Source organism: Doryrhamphus excisus, chromosome 9 (genome assembly GCF_030265055.1).
Source record: "Doryrhamphus excisus isolate RoL2022-K1 chromosome 9, RoL_Dexc_1.0, whole genome shotgun sequence".
Classification (NCBI taxonomy): domain Eukaryota; kingdom Metazoa; phylum Chordata; class Actinopteri; order Syngnathiformes; family Syngnathidae; genus Doryrhamphus; species Doryrhamphus excisus.
Window position 1 is genome coordinate 15,352,003 of NC_080474.1, and position 20,910 is coordinate 15,372,912.

At 46.1% G+C, this 20,910-nt stretch overlaps 1 protein-coding gene across 4 annotated transcripts in view; it reads left to right on the forward strand.

The window, feature by feature from the left end:
* The window catches only part of si:dkey-100n23.5 (cyclic AMP receptor-like protein A), an 85,746-nt gene that overhangs the window by 51,120 nt on the left and 13,716 nt on the right, over positions 1–20,910 (forward strand). For all 4 annotated transcript variants that reach the window (XM_058081675.1, XM_058081672.1, XM_058081674.1 and 1 more), the window contains one exon: positions 20,011–20,158. In XM_058081675.1, coding sequence (XP_057937658.1) covers positions 20,011–20,158 — 148 coding nt within the window. The remainder of the gene's footprint in view (positions 1–20,010; positions 20,159–20,910) is intronic.

Here is a 20,910-nt window from a genome sequence, read left to right on the forward strand (position 1 = left end):
TTTTCTCATACTGTTGCTGATTATTGTTCTCTCTCTGTTTGAGCTATAGCAATTAAGCCATTTCTGACATTCCACATTACAAAGTAAGTAATAAAAGTATGTGTGAATTGTGCTGATATCGGAATGGGGCGATATTCAAGGCTGGAATATTGGTATTGGATCGGAAGTGGAAAAGTTGTAAAAACAAACAGACAGCAAATTCTAGCTAAAAACTATTGAAATAATATACCAAACAAATGCATGCCCTAAAGTTTTGGAAGGGGGGGGGGCAATGAGCCAGCGTTGCATTTACTGCCACCTTGACACAGAAGCATAAACCAGCTTTTGCAGCTCAGACATCCGTAGCTGACTGACAGATAGTTTGAAGCGCTCCAGGCTTTATTTTAAGCTGTGCAGTGAAGCCTTTTTTTCACATGGACATATACATGGGTCAGGATGGTCTAACTAGGGGTGGGTCAGAATCGGTATCACATCCACGAGGAAGGAAGGTTTTTTTCCTTTAAAGGGACCGTCTGAGTGCTTCATCTCTCAAACAACTGAGTGACATGACATATTTTTATTATTTTTTGGTGCTCATAAACAAGCTCTAGGGACACACATTACTCTGAGAACTTCATTAAAAAGTCAATTTCTTATAATGGGGCACATTTAATTATGGGAATATCCCACTTTTGCTGGGTTCTGTGTGAAAGACACAGGTGGCAATTTTGCCGGCATCTCTTGTCTGAATTGCTCCAGGTTTGTCGTCCTAATTTGCCAATCTCTTTTCCTCCCTCCGTCACACAAAGCTTCCACCCCCCCCCCCCCCCCCATCTCTCCGTCTCTCTCCCCGCCTGTCTTGAGCAAACACTCTCTGCCTTTCTCCCGAGAGCGCACGGGGGGATAAAACGGGAATGAATTGCTCTCTCGTTGTCGTCTTCCACCGCCTCCCGCCGTTCCCCAGCTCCTATTAATTTGTTAGCCTCCCCCTCCGTGCCTCCCTCCCTCCATCTCCCTCCCTCCCTCCATCTCCTATTTACTCGCCTGCCTCCCCCTGGCTCATATCCTCCTCTATCCCCTCCTTCCTCCCCTCCCCTCAGCTGAGGGGCTGGAGTGTGTAAAGTGTTTGTCACGGTGCCGTGCCGATGCTGCCGCGTGGAAGGAAGGAAGGAAGCAAGCGCACAGGAAGACAGCCTCAGTGTGTGTGTGTGTTTTTTTTTTCTCCCCCCGCTGGCGTGCGTAGGCGGCTGCTTGGTTTCGTGTCAAGGCAAATGTGCTGTCGCCGCTTGTTGCCGTGTGTGTGTGTGCACTTGTTTGTCTGGCTTGACGGCCGCACGGCTTTTCCGTCCTGTGTGTGTGTGTGTGTGCGCGCGCATGTGCGTACGTGCGTGTGTGTGTGTGTGTCTGAGTGGGGGATTATTTCTATCTGAGCTCCAAAGCCTCCTAAACAGGGCTTAGAGAGACGGCCCAGGGCAGCAGCTAAAGCTGTCGGCTAGAGCGCTCCCTCTCTCCTCCCCTCTCTCTCTCTCTCTCTCTCTCTCTCGCTTTGCCATTTTCTCCCGGCCTGATCCATCCTGTTAATACGCAGGCACTCCCACACACAAACACACTGTTGTTTTGGCCCTCATCTTCCGCCACACACACACACACACACACATACACATAAAATGCGCAGACAGTCACACGCCACACAAGCAATTTTAATCTGTTCCAAATGCACGCTGGTAAATGTGTTAATTCGACACCAGCTGTTGCGAATTGAAATGGGAAAGCGCTCCTACTTTTCCTCCTCGCTCACCCCCTCTGTGTGTGTGTGTGCGTACATGTGTGTGTGTGAGCTGCCCGGGCACGCCGACTACAGTTTTCACAGTCTGCTTCTCACATCGCCTCCCCTGTGTGCTTTTTAGTGTGGGTGTGTGTTTGTTTACAAGGCTTGTCTAGATTCCTACTGTGCACGCCTGTACGCCTGTTTGCATAAATAAGCCCTCTCCTCGGAAGCCTCGCTGCCGACGATTCCGGTGGCACGTCGCCGCTTGACGAGTGAGTGCTCCTCCCGGACGAACGCGTTCGTGTGTTTTTTTGTCACTGGGAAACTCTTTGCTCCTCACAAAAGGAGCCTCACTACCAAACAGTACACATGACGTGGTTGACAATTTTTTTTGGGGGGGGGGTTCTCTTGTCAAACATATAACAACAATACAAAAATAAGCACCGAGATTTGTGGGGCACCCCGCTATTTGATGTATGGTACCACAAACAATGTTGCTTGATTGATTGGTTGACAGATTACATCAAAGGAAATAACAACAAAGAACATCAAAGAAAAGCCCCTTTTCACCGGGGCGGCCTACACTCCCGCGGCGGCTGGGGTTGTTGCAGGCCCTTCGCGGGCCTTCATCCCCTCAAGTGCAGACAGCTTGGCCTGGAAGCAGAAGGCTTTCGAGGTCGACACCCGGTCGTCCGGCGGTCTTCGACGGCGGCCCCTTTCACACAGCTTGTAGGGTGGCCTACACTCCCGCGGCAGCTGGGGTTGTTGCAGGCCGTTCGTGGGCCTTCGGTCCCTCAAGTGCTGACAGCTTGGCCCGGAAACGGAAGGCTTTCGAGGTCGACACCTGGTTGTCCGGCGGTCTTCGATGGCGGCCCCTTTCACACAGCTTGTAGGGCGGCCTACACTCCCGCGGCGGCTGGGGTTGTTGCAGGCCCTTCGCGGGCTTTCGTCCCCTCAAGTACAGACAGCTTGGCCTGGAAGCAGAAGGCTTTCGAGGTCGACACCCGGTCGTCCGGCGGTCTTCGACGGCGGCCCCTTTCACACAGCTTGTAGGGTGGCCTACACTCCCGCGGCAGCTGGGGTTGTTGCAGGCCGTTCGTGGGCCTTCGGTCCCTCAAGTGCTGACAGCTTGGCCCGGAAACGGAAGGCTTTCGAGGTCGACACCCGGTCGTCCGGCGGTCTTCGATGGCGGCCCCTTTCACACAGCTTGTAGGGTGGCCTACACTCCCGCGGCGGCTGGGGTTGTTGCAGGCCCTTCGCGGGCCTTCGTTCCCTCAAGTGCAGACAGCTTGGCCCGGAAACGGAAGGCTTTCGAGGTCGACACCCGGTTGTCCGGCGGTCTTCGACGGCGGCCCCTTTCACACAGCTTGTAAAAGAGCTACCATTTTCTTCATTTTCACTGTTCTGTGTAAAAGGCAAAAACACAGAATGGGGACGAGAAAGGTTCCTTTCACACTGCCTGTAAGGGCTGGTGTTTCAATTGGATAGCACCGGCATGGAATGCTGGGCTTCCGAATCAGTGAGAGGTGTAAAAGAGGTGGGATGGTGACTGCGGTGAAAGGGAATAACAGTAAGCCGGGACGGGGGTTTGAAGTTCAACACCTGATACTCACTCACACTTGGTTTGTCACACATCTTATTTTGTAATTGTAGAATTCTTTGTTGCTGTGTGAAAGCACACACACAGTTACAAACAGTATCCGGATTCATTAGGTTTTGAAAGATCATTTGGTGGATTTCTTTTGCTTATCCGGGTCCAGGTCGCAGTGTCAGTAGGGAAGCCCAGACCCCAAGGACTCCAGCATGTCCTTTTCCCGGCTCGGCATGCCCAGGACACTTCACCTGGGGGGGTTCTGGACTAGATGCCCGAGCCACCTCAACTGTTTCCTCTCGATGTGAAGGAGCAGCGGCTCTACTCTGAGCTCCTCCTGGATGACCAAGCTCCTTAGCGTATCACCATCCAGCCACCCTACGGAGGAAACTAATTTCAGCTGCTTGATGTCCTTCTTTCGGCCACGCCCCAAAGCTCATGGTCGTAGGTGAGGGTGGGATCATAGATCAACGGGTAAATTGAGAGCTTCGCCTTCCGGCTTATCTCTCTCTTCACCATGATGGTCTGGTACAGTGACCGCATTACTGCAGACACTCTGTTTACCTCAAGCTCCCAACTTTCCCTGACTTGTGAACAAGACCCCGAGATGTTTGAACTCCCCCACAAGCGGCAAGACCTCACTCGCAACCCGGAGGGTGCAGTCCACCCTTTCCAAATTGAGAACCATGGTCTCTGATTTGGAGGTACTGAGTCTCATCCCAGGAGCTTCACCATCAGCTGTAATCTAGTCCCAGTAAACCTTTTTCAAGTCCACAAAGCACATGTAGACCCGTTGGGCAAAATCCCATATACCCTCCAGTACTGGTCCAGTGTTTGCGCCTCACGTAGCTGAGGTTTAAAACAAACGGTCGTGCCTTTCTCTCCAGCCTCTGTAGTTGGAACTCAATCTCCAGTCACCCTTCTTAAAAAGGGGGACCCATTCCACCAATCCAGAGGTAGGTCCAAAGATGTGCTAGCCAAAACAGTTTGTCATCTTGAGCCTTGAGGAACTCGGTCCAAAACCCTGTCTGGGAAGTGTTTTGACTACCCCAGATACAGTACCTCATCCATGGTGATAAAACTGCACGGTCGAGACCTCAGACTCCCTTTCTCTATGGAAGGAATGTTATAGCATATGGATTGGTCATATGTGGGATTGAGAAGGATCCGGAAGTATTCCTTTCACCGGCCGACTATAGCCTTGGTCCAGGTGGGCAGGCTTCCATCCCCACTTTAGACAGTGTGGACAAGGCTCTGCTACCTCTTTCTGAGGTGCCGGATGGTTTACCAGAATCTGTTGAACGCCGACCAAAAGTCATGCTCCATGGCCGCGCCAAACTCCTCCCAAAGTTTTTGCCTCAACCACCGCTGAAGCCATGTGCTGCTGGACCTGCCGGTACCTGTCAGCTGCTGTAGGAGTCCCACTAGCCATCCATGCTCAATAGGACTCCTTCTTCAGCTTGATGGCGGCCCTGACCTCTGGTGTCCAACATAAGGTTTGGGGCTTGCAGCCACGCGGCTGCAGTTCTGATCGGTCCATTTGGATTTGATATCCTTGTTTTCCCCCGGGATGCAGGCGAAGCTCTGCCAGACGTGAGAGTTGAATACTTGACGGACGGTAGACTCTGCCAGATGTTCCCAGCACACTACACGTTTGAGTCTCCCGCCGTCTGATCAGTTGACAGCTCAGCCCTTCTCTTCACCTGCAGGAGCAGGTCTGATGATACAACAACAAAGTCGATTATAGACCTGCGGCCTATAGTGTCCTGGTGTCGAGCACTTGTGAACATCCTTATGTTTAAATGTGCTGTCCCGTGTGGCTTCTTCAGCCTGGCCGGCCGGGTCCCACATACCTTTTTTCTACTTACCCAAAATAAACTGGAAAAGACGACCAGACGAACTGTACTAGTAAGTCACCATGTGATTCATAAATTGCTAGTCGAGGTATTCAATGAATGACCATGGGGCAGTGCCCCACCAGATTCGCCAGATGGGGCTGTGGTGAACAATAACAGCTTTGTTTCGTAATCACGATTCCCAAACTCTCGTTTGCAAGGCACAAAAGAGAGAATTTCCTACATACTAAACCTCAACACCGCAAAAAACGAGAATGGCGGAACAGCAGGGGCATTGTTACATATGCCGGTCATGGTAATGCAGTTAGCAATGCGTAAGGAGATTGTCCATTATATATTACTTTTATAAGCCAGATAGGCTTTAAAATAACTTTTACACTAGGAATGACTTTGTAGCACGCATTACTGCCACATACTGGAAAATAATTTTAACATGCAGTGTTCAAAAATTGTCTGAAATATAATATCTTGCCTTCTTTTTCTGTTGCGAATTTTGTAGATTTGTGAAAACAAAACGTTTCCAAGGAATGTGAGTCATGCCGAAGGAGAAGGATTTTGTTTAGGATTGTTGAGCCTTAGCGTAGGTGTCCGTGTGACTATGCAACATTCTAGTTTTTATCTGTTCACGTTTGCATTGTTGCATTCCCCCTTTTTATTGAGTTCAATGGCAGGATACGCTGGCTTTGATGTCACGCTGTTTACCCAGCTACGTTTATCACCAGCCCGCCCACACCACGCAGACAACCCAGATCGGGGTTTATTGTTCAAAACCGTACCGTAGTGGCGGAAACACACTGTGACTATTCCCCCCCCCCTCCCTCCTTTCTTTTTCCCGTAAGGCTTTGTCTGCAAGTTTTGCGAGGCACAATGCAGGCACACTCGTTGCCTGTGAGCGATTGAGGTTGTGCTCCTTCTTTCAGAGGGGATGGATTGGTCCTGGCGGCGGGGAGCTTGAACTGGCGATGTGTCTGCATAACCTTGAGTTCACCCTGTCGCCGCAGGATGGATCCGCCATCCTGCTCGTTGTTCCCGGCGTGCCTCGATGTTTGTTTGTTGTTTTTGTCTTGTTGTGTATGTGTCGGTCCACATGTGCTTGCGGGGGATTTTTTCCATGGGCTCCCTACAAGGCCTGAACCCCCCCCTTGCCTTCCATCACCTCCTCCACTACCTCACCACCCCGCCGTTCTTTGGAGGAGATCTGATTTCCCTGCTCCAGGCAAGCAGCGAAAACAAGACGGCGCGACTGTGTGTGTGTGTGTGTGTGTGCGTGCTTTTGCGCGCGCGTGTGTGTGTGTGTGTGTATGCTGCGCGCAGGCAGACCTTCCCCATCTCCGTTCGGCACTTTGAAAAACGAGGAAGGAAATCTCAGAGCAGCAGTTATTATTCATCCCTCAAAGAGAACGGGGAGTGGGAGGAGGAGGAGGAGGGGAGGATGCGAGGATGGAGGGAGGAAGAAAGGAAGAGAGCGCCTAACTGGAGGGAAGATGGGGGTAGTGGTGGTGGGGGGTAGTAGCAGTCGGGATACATTAACGCTTATCTGGCTGTATTTTGTATTTTGCATCCCAGGATGTGTTCTTTCGTTCTTTTTCTCCCTCTTTTTCCTTTGCTCTCTTCGCTGCCTCTCGGAATAACTTTTGCGGGTTTTGTATTCTATGGCCTCTTTTGGTATATTTTCTGTATTTACTTTAACGAGCAAGCGTGTCAGATGCAAGTCTTTGTATGTTTGTTTACATTCATTTCACAATGAGTGATTGAACAACGATAAAAACAAAAAAACATTTTGAAGCCCAATGATGTATTTTGCTGTTTTGTTTTTGGACTTCAGTGCGACACTTTGATCTGCAATTGTGATTCCCAAACTCTGGTTTTCAATGATCCGCCACTAAAGTCAGAATTCCCTGCCTATTAATATAGGGGTCATTGAAAATATGCCAAAAAATTGACAATCCCACATCTGGCATCATGGAGTTGGGGGCACGTGTGTCAGAGTCCCCTGCATATTATTAATGTAGGCACCATTTAACCTACACTTAAAACACAATTATTGATCCCACTTCTGACACCATTAGTCACACCATTAGTCTACCCCTTTTCAACCAAAAACAACATGGTTAGTTTAACTTGCGTGCCTCCATTAGCCGTTTTATTTTTCCACTGCCAAGAGCCATGTCGTTGCCATGGTTGTTTGTCTATATGCGCCCTGTGATTGGCTGGTGACCCGTCCAGGGTGTACCCCGCCTCTCAGGATAAGCGGTACTGAAAATGAATGAATGAACATCTAAAACAAACATTTTAGGATATGAAAACGTGTCCATTCTACCATATGGCACATTCAAAACAAAATTGACGGAACACTGGAGCCATTTAAAGGGGAGCTATTATGTGTTCAGCCCTTTCTATTGAGTTGTGGAATCCTGTAGAGCAGTTACACATGATAACCAACACGGAAAGCTTTCTAGTTCTTCCAGAATCTGCACCTATTCAGCTGTATTTCTTTGGATTTTTTTGCTTCCTGGAAAACAGTATTAATGTATTCCACCCGCCTCCTGGCACGCCCACTCTGCTATGGTTGGTCACAGACGAGAGGCGTGGTACACCCTTGACTGGTTGCCAGCCAATCACAGGGCACATATAGACAAACAACCATTCACACTCACATTCATACCTATCGACAATTTGGAGTCGCCAATTAACCTAGCATGTTTTTGGAATGTGGGAGGAAACCGGAGTACCCGGAGAAAACCCACGCATGCACGGGGAGAACATGCAAACTCCACAGAGAGATGCCCGAGGGTGGAATCGAACTTGTGCGCCGCAGGAAATTATTTTGACAATTTTGGAGTCTGGATGTAAAACTTTTCAAGAAAACAAAACAAATGAGATTCTTTTATGATTATTTGTACAACTGTTATGAAACATAAACCTATATAATATCAAAATTGTTGAAGAATGCCTGGTGGGATGCATTGCCGTCGTCTCCAACCATACATTTCAGAATACACTCAATTATCTGACAATTAAAGGATAAAAATGTCCCAAAATGCCAACCAATTTCCTAGATAATGATAATAATGACATTTTAGCTGCAGCCCTTGTGTGTGGAGTGTCTGTGCATGTACGCTTGATGTAGCGTGTCAGGTAGCGGTTGGTGTGTAACAGGAGCGCCCTGTAGCTATCCGTCTCCCCCCGTTGAGCGGCGGTAACGTTCGGCTATTCATCCCCATTTAGCGAGACGGAGCTGGCCTGCGGGGCTGAGTGAAAAAGCATGCACCTACTGGGCAGGGGGGGGGTGGTGGGGAGATGGAAGGGGAGGGGGGGCGGCCATGCCCAGTCTGGGCACACACACAAATAGGCGAGTTTGTGTGGGCAGAATGAGAATGAACGTATAAAAACTTTTATATTGCACTTGAATGCATCCATGCTGATGCATGATGGTAATTATTATACAGAAAATAAACTATGGATATACTATATGTTCTATACATACGTGTACATAAAGGCATGTACATGTAAAGGGAATATGCATGCAAAGACGAGATAGCCTTGTGGACTTGCACACACTTTTGTGTGAGATGCAAGCAAACGTGCACATGCACGCGCACACACACGCACACACACACAGTCCGCTATAGCATCCACTCCACCACCACCAACCCCTTCCCCACCGCGCTTTCAGGCACGTCTTTAAATATTCATCACTCTGGCTGCTCTGAGAGTGCCGTAAACGCCGCCTCACACTCCGGGGAATCGCTAAAGCCTACTCTATCATCTGCTCTACCTCCCTCCTCTCTCTCTCTTTCTCTCTCCCATTTCAGCTCGCAGACATATTGAAGCACGGACGGGCACAAGGCTACGCTCACGTGCATAAACACTCAGAATCCTAGCCCATGGTTGTACAGGCTGGACACACGCTAAGAACTCGACATAAATCAGGCACCTTGAAAAGATTCAGTGTAGACAATGAGTGTTGCGTTCAGGGACCCGGGACATCTTTTTGTTTAGGTTGCAATTCCCCTCCACCCATTTTCACAAAACTCAAAGTGCCCTCAACTCAATATTGAACCCACCATTTACTGTCTTTTGGATTGACAAACCTTTCATCACAGCGAACTATCCCACTTCTGACACCATTCAACTATAAGGAGTAGTTCAAACCTAAGTTAGAACCTAGAATTTATTGTTTCTTGGAATAAAAAAAAAAACTTATCTCACAGCTGACCATCCCACTTCTGACACCATTTGTCACTGAATTCTGAAAAAGTAGTGCACACAGTTTTATTTGAACCCACCATGTACTATATTGTGGTTTGGATTTGAAACCCCATACACTGACCTTACTTTATAGCTACGACCATCCCATTTCTGACACCACGGAAAATCCCTGACTGGATATCGCCCCCTTCTGGGAGCGGCTGCATGTCCCACCCAGGTTTCATCCTAGTACTTAATTCCATTTCGGATCAGCAAGGTAATCTGTCCAAAGGGTCCAGTGGCACATATGTTCTCACCATCCCGCTTATGATGCCATTTATCACAGAGTAGAAGCATGTGATCGACATATGCCGATAAATTCCCTTTCAAAGCCGACCACAAAAGCCAGAAGAATCCAAAATTCACCTGTGGCTCGTATTATTGAAGCCTGAAAAGATCACGGCGTGTAGTGTAATGTCTTGCTCTAACATCTTAGGTAGAGTCCCCCGCCTACCCTTCCTTCACACTGCACAGACATGCCAAAACAAAAACAAACATCTCTGTCACGTGGATCTTATCTACCAACACATGACACACAAATATCTCACGGGGGGTATCTTCAATTTAATAAGGTATTTGAATAACAAATATGTATGGCGAGTTTTCCAGGCTCACAGTGTGATAGTCAGTTAGGCCTGTCGCGATAATCAATAAATCCATTCAATGTACGATATGGAAAAACAAACTAAATAATTTTGCCAGGCCTGATAAATTGACATGCATGCTTGTTTGTTTACCTCCTCTCTCTCTCTCTACCAAACAGTATGGATGACAAGAGGATTGTACCTCTGTCTCAATACCTGGGCATGTTGGTTTTATAGCAGAATGAACAGGGTGAGTGAACCCTCTGGTCAGTAAATCAATCTATGTGTGCCAGTGGGTGTTGTTTTTCACATGCTCATGCATATCTTAGACTGAATACCTCAACATGATTGTTGATATGTAAAAAAATATATATATATGCAAGAAAATATAACATGTTAGCCTGCTAGTCTTACCTGTGTCCCAGCTTAGGGTCAGAAGCCTCCAAAGGACCCAGCCCCAGCTTGTTTAGAGAATCCTCCAGATGTGAATTGGGACGGTCTATCCTTCGGAAACGTTTTTGGTTCCGTCACTCTCACATCGTCATCCTTCTTGCAGTATGGTCGTCGGGTTTGTAAATGTTTTGTGTGTTGCTGGAAGAGAAGCCATCCATTGGCAGTTTTATCTTCTGCTCACAGAGAATCAACATTAAACCATATATTTTTCACCATAACAATATTATGAACGATTCTGATTCCTCGTTTTAAGTCCATTTCCAAACGATTGTGGATTCCGATGGGTCATAAAAGTTGGTTTAAGTTAGGGTGCAAACCAGAATCATTTTTATTACGCTTGGACTTTTCCGACTGCTCTTTTTTATGTTTTAAAGTTAAGCCAAACTTTTTAGCTACTTCTGTATCACTTGTGCTTGCCGGCTTTTTTTTTGTTGGTTTTTGCGGCTTAATTTTTTGAAAAAACGAGTGAGAGTGATGGAGCGATGATGAAACCGCATTAATGTTTTCATTGGTTTTAAAGCGGCGTACAATGCTATGAACAGAAAAGTAACCCCCATAGCATAGAAATAACAAACAACAGAAATGCAATAGGGTTCATAAAACAATGGCATACAAAAAAAAAAGAGAAGGGAAAGTGAGGGCTCAGGTCAGGCATTCCTCAGTCCAGTAATTGTGGCCATAAATGTGATGTAAGCGACAAAGCATGTCCATATGTCTTTGAAAATTGGTTTCTGGTTTAGTGGTAACACTGACAGCATTTGATTTGTCCATTGTTTTGTGGCAGGTAAAAAAAAAACGGTAAAACAAGTAAAAAAAAATCTGCTTGTTTGTGAATGATTACTTTAGTGACTACTTTAGTTTATTACTTTTTTCAGTTTATTAAAAATAAAAGTTAAAGTAGCTCTTCAGTCCACGTAGTACCGCCATGTAGAAATAATTATCAAAGCTGGGCATGCAAAGGATCTTGGGATATGGAAGTGACTATGAAGGATAGTCTTGATGAACACTTCAAGATAGGACACATTTGTCCCACAAATTCACACTGTGAAGGATGCACATCCTGAATTTGGACACGGCTATTGAATGGCTGCACGTGTTCCCTAAGAGGACGTGACCAGAAAGAATTCTCCTCTTTGGTACCAAAAAAAGAGAACGTCAAGAAAATAACTTTTTTTTTTTTATTCTGAAACAAGTCTTCCCTTTCATCAGAGGTCCCATACTTGCGGATGTTATGGTGTCTCATGGTCGCTTTGAGGCGTTTTTTTTAGCACTCAGCCTCATTATCAAAGGTCATGTTGTATATTGTTGAATATCTTAAAAAGCGCTCCATTTGGATTGTTTACCTTTTGAATTTGTGGTTTGCTGCGATTGGAAGCTTTATTGAATTGAATACACCTTGTTGGAATTAGACCCCCAGTTTTAACAATGCTCGCTGTTGACAATAATGTGCCCATCTTGTCCCTTGACTCAAGTTGTTTTTTCCAATCTTCTATTAGCTCGAGCTAATTGTAGTCTCAATTTCCTATTCTTTGCAGACCGGTTCATAGCAGATGAGAGAGTCGTTTTTTGTGGCAGTTAATCAGGTGTAACAAATGAAGTCCTGTTAAAATAAACATGTCCTGTTCGAAAGTAGAGGTTGGGAATCATATTTCTTCAGAAACATTACATCTTCGTTTCCATGTTGTAAAACGTATTCTATTCGTGTTGTGAGGGAGTCACGGAAGTCAGGAAGGGAGAGTCAAGAGTTGACATGCCTTGCAGAAGAAAAGACCCTTTCATTCCCAGAGGTCAGGTTGTCTCTTAAAAGCAGCACTGCGGGCACCACAAGGGCCTTGTTTTGGCACTTTGAACCGTGATTCGCCTGGAGTGAAAGAGGGAAAAAAAAAAGCAAGTCAGATGATGAGAAGAGGAAGTGCAATCAGAGTCAGGATGACTGTCTTGGCCGCCTTTGAGTCTCAGGAAGGAGCCTCTCATGCAACAAGCGGCCTCCCCATTTGCAGTGGACGCTGCAAATACGTTTTTATACGTGTTTTCATCGAGAAATAAGGTTTGGCTCAGCTTACCAATGTGCAATCTGTAATGACAAATCCTTCAATTCGCTGTCTTTTTGTCATAGAATTTACATGTTCTTCCCGTTTTAATGTCACAAAGAAGTGACAATTCTGCCAACCAATCAACAGACTACATTGTGTCTAATTACCATCCTTCCATTACCATACCTCACCACTGTGGGTGTCATTTATTTAAAATGTGATCTTGTTCTTCCTTTTCCAATCCTGAGTAGAAGTGATGATTCTTTGTCAACCGATACTTAAAAGTGACGCAAATCTGTATTAATTGGACCTCTTACACTATTTGGAAACTAAGTCTAATTGTGGTTTCAGGGTTTAAGACGTTATGAAGTTGGTGTCAGAAGTGGAATACCTGTAGTTAGTCGTGATACCATCTGCAATTGCTCCCAATAATGAAGCAAGCCCTGCTCCTTTGCGAAACAGGGCACTGAAGATTTTATTGTTTGTTTTTAAGTCGTTGAATGGGCTGGCCCCCTAATACATCTCGGACCTAATTCGAATTTACTCTCCAGCGCTGAGGTCACTGAGGTCCGAGGGCCAGCTCCAACTTGTGGTGCCTAAGACGAGACTTAAGACCAAGGGGGAACCGAGCCTTTTCTGTGGTTGGCCCCAAACTATGGAACTCTCTCCCCTCCCAAGTAAAAAAGGCCCCCAACATCGAAAGCTTTAAGTCTCACTTTTATTCTCTGGCTTTTAACTCGGAGTGAGTCGTATGGTCCTGTGTCTTTTAGTTCTTCGTTTTTATTATAATTGGTTTTATTTTTTATACTTTTATTGCTTTTTTTCTTGTTTTTAATATTTTAATATCTATTTTACTATTTTATTTCTGAAATTATCTTTTAGTTTTGGATTATTCATTCATTCATTCATTCATTTTCTACCGCTTTTTCCTCACGAGGGTCGCGGGGGATGCTGGAGCCTATCCCAGCTGTCTATGGGCGAGAGGCGGGGTACACCCGGGACTGGTCGCCAACCAATCACAGGGCACATATAGACAAACAACCATTCACACTCACATTCATACCTATGGACAATTTGGAGTCGCTAATTAACCTAGCATGTTTTTGGAATGTGGGAGGAAACCGGAGAACCCGGAGAAAACCCACGCATGCACGGGGAGAACATGCAAACTCCACACAGAGATGTCCGAGGGTGGAATTGAACCCTGGTCTCCTAGCTGTGAGGTCTGCGTGCTAACCACTAGACCACCGTGCCGCCCAGCATTACCGTTAATGCACCAAAAAATGAAGCAAACTGTACTGATGCGAGGAAACATCAAAAGAAACCATCATAAACCAATACTGATCCTTTTTTGGTATGTAATCAAGTTTTAAAGCTACATTGAAATTGGTGTCAGAAGTGGGATGCATTCAAAAAATGCTTGCTGTCAACGGGGGTGGCGTTCAAGGCAGATCCAAAAGAGGGGCAAGCAATGACTGGATGACGGTCAGACTGGCAGGGCAGGATATTGGATTTGATGCAGACAGACGTGGCAAGAGACGGAATACGACCGATGGAGCGCTTGTCAAATAAGTAGCTCACGGTCGCAGCGATTTGACTTCTGGGCCTGATTAAAAGGTGGCATTTGTTGATCGCTGCCGGCCAGGCCGACCTCTGGTGTGCACTGCATGGTCTTCGTTGTCCCGACACCTGCCAGGCCGAGTGTGAGGCTCGCTTCACTGCACACACACACACACACACACACACACACACACACACACACTCGAGCCCAGCCAGGCATCGGCCGCAGACACACTTCCCGCCCTCCCTCATTCATCTTTCATTAGCGCAGCGCTCATGAGAGAAGCAGCGCACCCAGACACACACACACACACACGACGTAACCACCTCCCCTCCTTACCCATCTATCGCATTGCGACCGTAATCTCCCGGTTTGTCTCGCTCGTGTCTTGCTATCTGTCTTTCTTGATATCTCGCCTCTTTCGTCCTCCCTCGCCACGTCACCCTTCTCTTTCACCCCACCCCCCACCCCACCGGGCCTCACCCCCACTAACCTCCCCCTCTCCTCTCACTAAGGGCCCTCGTTCTCCTTTTCGCTGCCTCGCTCTTGCACATTCTCACCTCTTTACTGTGTTCTTCCTCTTCCACCCTCCCCCGCCCCCCCTCCCGTTCAGGGCTGTTTCTCTGACATGCATCTTCCACAATCGCCCCCCCACCACACTCCAAACCCACCCATGTCTCTCTCTTTTTCTGTCTCTCCCTTTGCCCGTGCTTTCTTCCTTTCATTTCGCTCTCCCTCAATGGAGGGTAAAGGCTCTTTGCCTCTAATTGCGGCTGTTCCGTTGCCATGGTGCATGTTGCTCGGTGCCGCGCTCATTCATGTGTGTGCATGTGTGCGTGTCTGCGTGTGTGTGTGTGTGTGTGTCCGCGCACGTGTGAATGTGCGTGTGGCAGGCAGATGATTGCTTGCTGCCAGCTCTCGTTTCCCGGACGCCGATCGCGTTTCTTTGCGGCAGCAGGAGGGGGGAAAAAAAATGAGATGCCAGAAATAGCCCCCTTCACACACACATGCACACACACACACAAGCACACACACGGCAGCTCGCTAAGAGATGCGCACACACACAAAATGCACATTCGCCGCCTTTCCACTCCACCTGACATCCTCGAAGCATGTGACCTCGCACGCACAGACCTTTCTGTGTGTGTGTGTGTGGGTGTGTGTGTGTGGACTCGTGTGTGTGTCCTGCAGCGCCAAAGAGGTCGTGCAGGGACTTTCTGATTTATTTCACCTTTAATGGGAAGTGAAATGAATGTGAGCAGCAGCTGCTGTGCTCCTCAGAGATACAGCTGTTAGACGGCCCGCGTCCGTCGTTGCAACGCCCATATTTAATGAGACTTTATATTGTGACGCTTTCGCCCCTAAAGCAGACCTGCCAACATATACGCATTTTTTGTACTCACACAATTTGACCCTTGAATACGATGATATGCATCGTTGCTCTCCAGGAACGCATTTTGTTGAGTTTTGGGTTCAGTGTCTGAAACTTGGATTATACTTCTAGCGTACGCTACAGGCTTGCACCTTCCCCTGAAACCCCGCTTGTGTTTTTGCTGATTGGTTGGTTTGCAGTACATTACTTCCTGAATGTATACAAATGATTTAGAGAGCAAACAGTTGATCTATGTGAACTTTGTGAATTTTGTATCAACATTTGCAATAACTGTGACTGTTGTAACGCATTGATTAGCTCCAGTTGCAACATTCGCCTTCTCTTTTTTTAATTGTTCACTGGTGACGAAGGATGCTAACAAGCTAAATCGTTGATGAGAGTTGTTTGCTAGCGACCAATCCTGGGTATATCCCGTCTCTTGCCCAAAGACAGCTGGGATAGGCTCCAGCATACCCGCGACCCTAGTCAGAATAAGCGGCATAGAAAATGGATGGATGGATGGAGTTGTGGTTGTTCACAGATTTGATATCACATTCCCAGATGAAGAGCCATAAAAGTAAGTGTGTCCAAAGTGAGGTACAGGGGCCATTTGCGGCCTGTGACTTGCAGCATAATATAGTGAGAAAAAGTGGAATTATTGATTCAAACTATTCATAATAAGACATAGCTGTGTCTGTAGATATATGTAACATTTATTTTGGGGATGGGGGAGAACACTTTTCAAGTGACAGGTCTGCTTTCGGTCGGTTCATGGAGTAGTAAGGTCCCTCGTTTTCCAAACTTTTGTCATGCCAGCCCTCTGGCAAGAAGGTCTTTTTACCATCACAACTTTTTTTTTAAGTGTGGACAGATTAATAGAAAATAAACCTTCCAACCTTCTGCTGCAAAAGAGGATAAGAGAGGATTATAAGCAGATTTGCGAACAAATCTACATAATCATCTTCCGAGCCGCACACCTGCAGTTCTGTCTTGGGGTTTGACAGAGAAAAACCTCAGCTGTTTTTAACCAAGCGTGACAAAGTAAAACTAGGGCTGACCTATGGAAAAGATGCAAAACAGACTTTAAGACCATACTCTCACAAGGTCATTCATAATATGCCATGGACTTTGAGTTGGGAATTACAGTTTTTCTAATCATTCCTACAACAAAATGTGGTGGTTATCATTAAAGGATACTTGCTATGCTTTTTCTATTTTTTTGACCTATAAATGTAGTTCAAATGTTGTATTGTCCTGTTAAACGCTGCCAAAGTTTCAGATAATGAGGTTTACATCCCAAAGAAATTTGGGATTGCTCAAAATATTTGGTTTCAGATTTTTTTGTGAACATGGGCCAATATGAAGCTGTATTGTTCACCAAAACTGTTGCTGATGCCCGCGGAGTTGTTAATAGCCTAGCATAGCCTACCCGAGTTTTTTAAACACAGGACCACTACATATCCAACGCATTCATTATCAACTCCAAACCGACCAAATTAGAAAGTGAGATTCGGCAGCTGTCCAGAAGGCCTTGGGAGCCCTTAGTCACAGTGTATCAATCGCAGCGTAGTGGGCATGCATGTAGGTGGGCTGTGGGTGGAATAAATTAAATCAGACTATTTTGGCAGGAAAGCAAGAAACCCAAGGAAATACAGCTGGAATAGGTACAGACTCTGGAAGATCAAGAAAGCTTTCTGTGCGGGTTTTCATATGTAGCTGCTCTATAGGAGTCCACAACTCCATACAAAGGGTGAAAAATTAGCACAATAGACATTACAGTCAATAAAAACTATCATTTCCATCCACCACAAAAATAGTTAATGATGGATAAAATTAAAAAACAATAAAACACTTTTGGTTATTTTAATTTTCTGACTGGTTAGCGCTCTCATGGCAGCCATATAAGTAAGTGTAAGCTTTACATTAAAACATTTCCACAATTTGGGTCGACGCTTTACATTGAAGGCTGATGGTGGGTCCCGCCGCCAAACCAGTTGAGAACCGCAAGTCAAAACCGACGCCGAAATTGAATTACTTCTACAGGTCATTTTTTGGAGTGTAAGACCAAAAAAAAAAAAAAATCAGGATGTCGATTGGGTTGAGTCATGCCAGTCGAAGTATTCAAATATTTAGTTGGCTTGTCAGCAGTGGTCACTTCTGGTAAACATCCTCGTTGACATCGTTAACGTCATTGTTTTCAGAATATCGCGGTTTGCTTGTCTACATGGCAACAAAAAGCCGCCGTCATCAGATTTTCCCACTCTGGAAGCCATTTTTAAAAAATACAGTTTCAAAAATACAGTTTCAGGGCATGGATGAAAGACTGAAATGATAAAATACTTGTCCGTTTCCCCCTGAAAACATTCCACCCTGTGGACAGCCCCTTTAGTGTGTGCGACTGAGGCTGTTTACACCGTGTTGTGTTTTACCGCTTTAATGTAAGAGATCGTTTGACAATGCCCGCTGACGTCATGCAAGGTCTGAGTGAAAAAAGATGACAGGGCCGTCTTTACCGTCAACAGACATTCTCAACACACACAATTCACTTTTGGCTTCTGGCTTCTGGTTGGCACGATCACTAGCCATGACTCCCACTTGCCAAAGGCGGGGCTGCACTGTATTTGTTTACATAGTAGAGGTGTGACTATATTGCAAAGGCAGTTACGCCTTAATACTGTACCTAATGTTCTGTCCAGAAAAAATAGATGTAGCCCCCTTAGCATTTGTATAACATTTCCTGTGACTGACAACCAGTCCAGTCTTACGTGGGTTAGGCTGACTTGGCGTAAATCTTATATATATTTAGTCTTAGAGTGTCAATGTAGTTTATTTAACAAGAGGGGCAAATATATGCCAGAAAATAAGAGAGAAATGTCTAAATCAGGGGTCTCAAACTCAATTTACTTGAGGGCCACTGGGTGAGACTGGGCCGCATCAGGTTTTCCAAAAAAAAACGCATTTATTAAAAACAGAAAAATGAATAAACTTTGCTTTGGTTCCGATTTTCTACAAGAAAAGCTCTGATAAAACATTCCACTGTTCTCAAATATCTTACTTTTTATTTTTCTACACAAAATAAGATGAAAAATAAATAAATAAATCAAGAATAAAGAAAATCAATCAGTAATAAATACATAAATATGATAATAATAATAAAACGGCAAATAATAAAAACTTACCACATATAGTTGGTGGGTAGACAAATTATTTTTTTCAGATTAAAATGAACAAAGCATTATTAGAGCCCTGTAGACATGACAAAACACGACTATAGTCACATTTATAACTCTTTTTATTTACAACATATTGCGCAACTGCAGGGTCTTGAGACACATGCTAACTCGCAAACTCGAGAGCTAGCGACCTAAACGGTAGCCTTCAAGTTATTTCCTTTAAACTTAAATAGCCAAAAACTTACCACTTCCACACGGATAGGGAGGATAACTATTAACACTTATTTAACCTTTGACATGAACATTAATCAAACGTAATAATTTTTTCTGGGTACATGATACCATACAGCATCCATATCAAACTTGCGCGGGCCGCACTAACACTAAACTTTCATATCAAAGCGGGGGCCTCAAACTAGTGTCCTGCAGGCCACGTGTTTGAGACCCCTGGTCTAAATGTTAGTGCTGCTTTTTTCCAGCGTCTCACATTACAACCGCTGGTCTTTGCCAAGCGCGGTCAGGTTTTCCTCCCCCGTGGCACACAAGTAGCCTGGGGATGACTTTCCGAGCGCCGAGGTCAACCACGGAGGCAGCAGCGGTGGCAGCCTCTTATTTTCGGCTCCGGCTCGTGGGAGTCACTGTGAGCAGCATATGCTTTGATTCCCTGGCTAATAGATCAATAAAAAAACATTAGCGGCACGCTAACCCCTGCGAGGAGCCCTTAATACAAGGTTAATCCAGGGTTAATGGCTGGCCGGCATCCTTCTTGGGGGCGGCCATTTGTTTGCACATGGGCAAAATGAATCGAGTCAATGATGAAAGCAGCAAGCTGGCCAAAGAGGAGAAATGTGTCAATCGGAAGGGAGGATGCTATGGTGAGAATTTTGGAGACGGTGGATGAGAGGAGCAGAATGGAGCGAACGCGGCTTCCTCGCTTCTTTCCCCCCCGTCCTTGTAAAGTGCTGCGTGCTGTCGAAGCGGCAGCCAAGAATGTGTCAGCCCAGACGTCTCGCGCTGCCTAATGGGCTCTTAAACGCTGATATAAAGCTCGCCTCGCTCCTTTTCGCCCTCCCCCTACGGCTCCCCCCCCCCCCCCCCCTCGCTCCCCCTTCCCCCCAAATCAACCCCCCACCCCCTGACTGTGACGCTCGCTCTCATTACCGCTCGTTTTCACCCTTCCTTCTCGCTCTGTCACTCACTTGTCCTCTTCCTCACTCTTCCGGTTCATCTGTCAACCTCTCCGCCTTTCCCCCACGTTTTTTTTCCGTCTGCCACTTCAATGGTTGCATCCTTATCTTTGAAGCAGGTTGTTTCTTTTTTTTTTTTTTTTTTTTTATTATTTTTTTTTTTTTTTACAACGTACATTTACCACTTTGTCCCTCCCCACAGGCTCCATAATGCGCTCAACCCGCAGGCTCCTTCCTTCTCCCTCACCCTGTTGCACGTCCTGACTGCCCCCCTCCACGGTTTGGCCAATGCTTTTGTCTTTGGTTTGGATCGGGACTGGTGGAGCCTCCTGAGCCCTACTGGCATGCAGGTACAAGCATACACCTGCACACACGTATCAGGGTATTACAAAGCATTCATACGAGCACCACCGGAGCACGCCATGGTATGTTACAGCGGGGAAAAGATCACTTTCAACCGGTCTATCGTGGTGATGTTACAACACCACCTTCCTGTTTTGCTGTGAGTTATTTGGTTGATCGCACGGCATTCACTTCACTGACATGTTAGGCACTCAGTCTGACATTCACCTGTCACGATAATAAATCAATTAAACGCACGATTAATAAAAATACAAACAATAATTTTGCCAGGGTTAATGGCTGGCCGGCATCCTTCTTGGGGGCGGCCATTTGTTTGCACATGGGCAAAATGAATCGAGTCAGTGATGAAAGCAGCAAGCTGGCCAAAGAGGTTTTTTAGAGAGGTGCCCGTTATGTTGATGTTACAACACCACCTTCCTGTTTTGCCGTGAGTTATTTGGTTGATCGCACGGCATGCTGGTCAGCCAGTGTGACATTCACCTGTCACGATAATAAATCAATTAAACGCACGATTTATAAAAATACAAACAATAATTTTGCAGGCCTCGATATATTTTTCCACTGGACGTCTCTTTTTCTAGCTACTAGTCCTAGTGTCTGGTAAGCCAGGGTTCCAAGTGTACTTAGCCGATACCATAAGGGTGACGAAACCTCATTGGTCGAGCAGATACGTTATTGTAACATTAAAGGACGCAGCTAGGAATGATCAAAATAAACGCACATGGTAACTGTAGCCTAC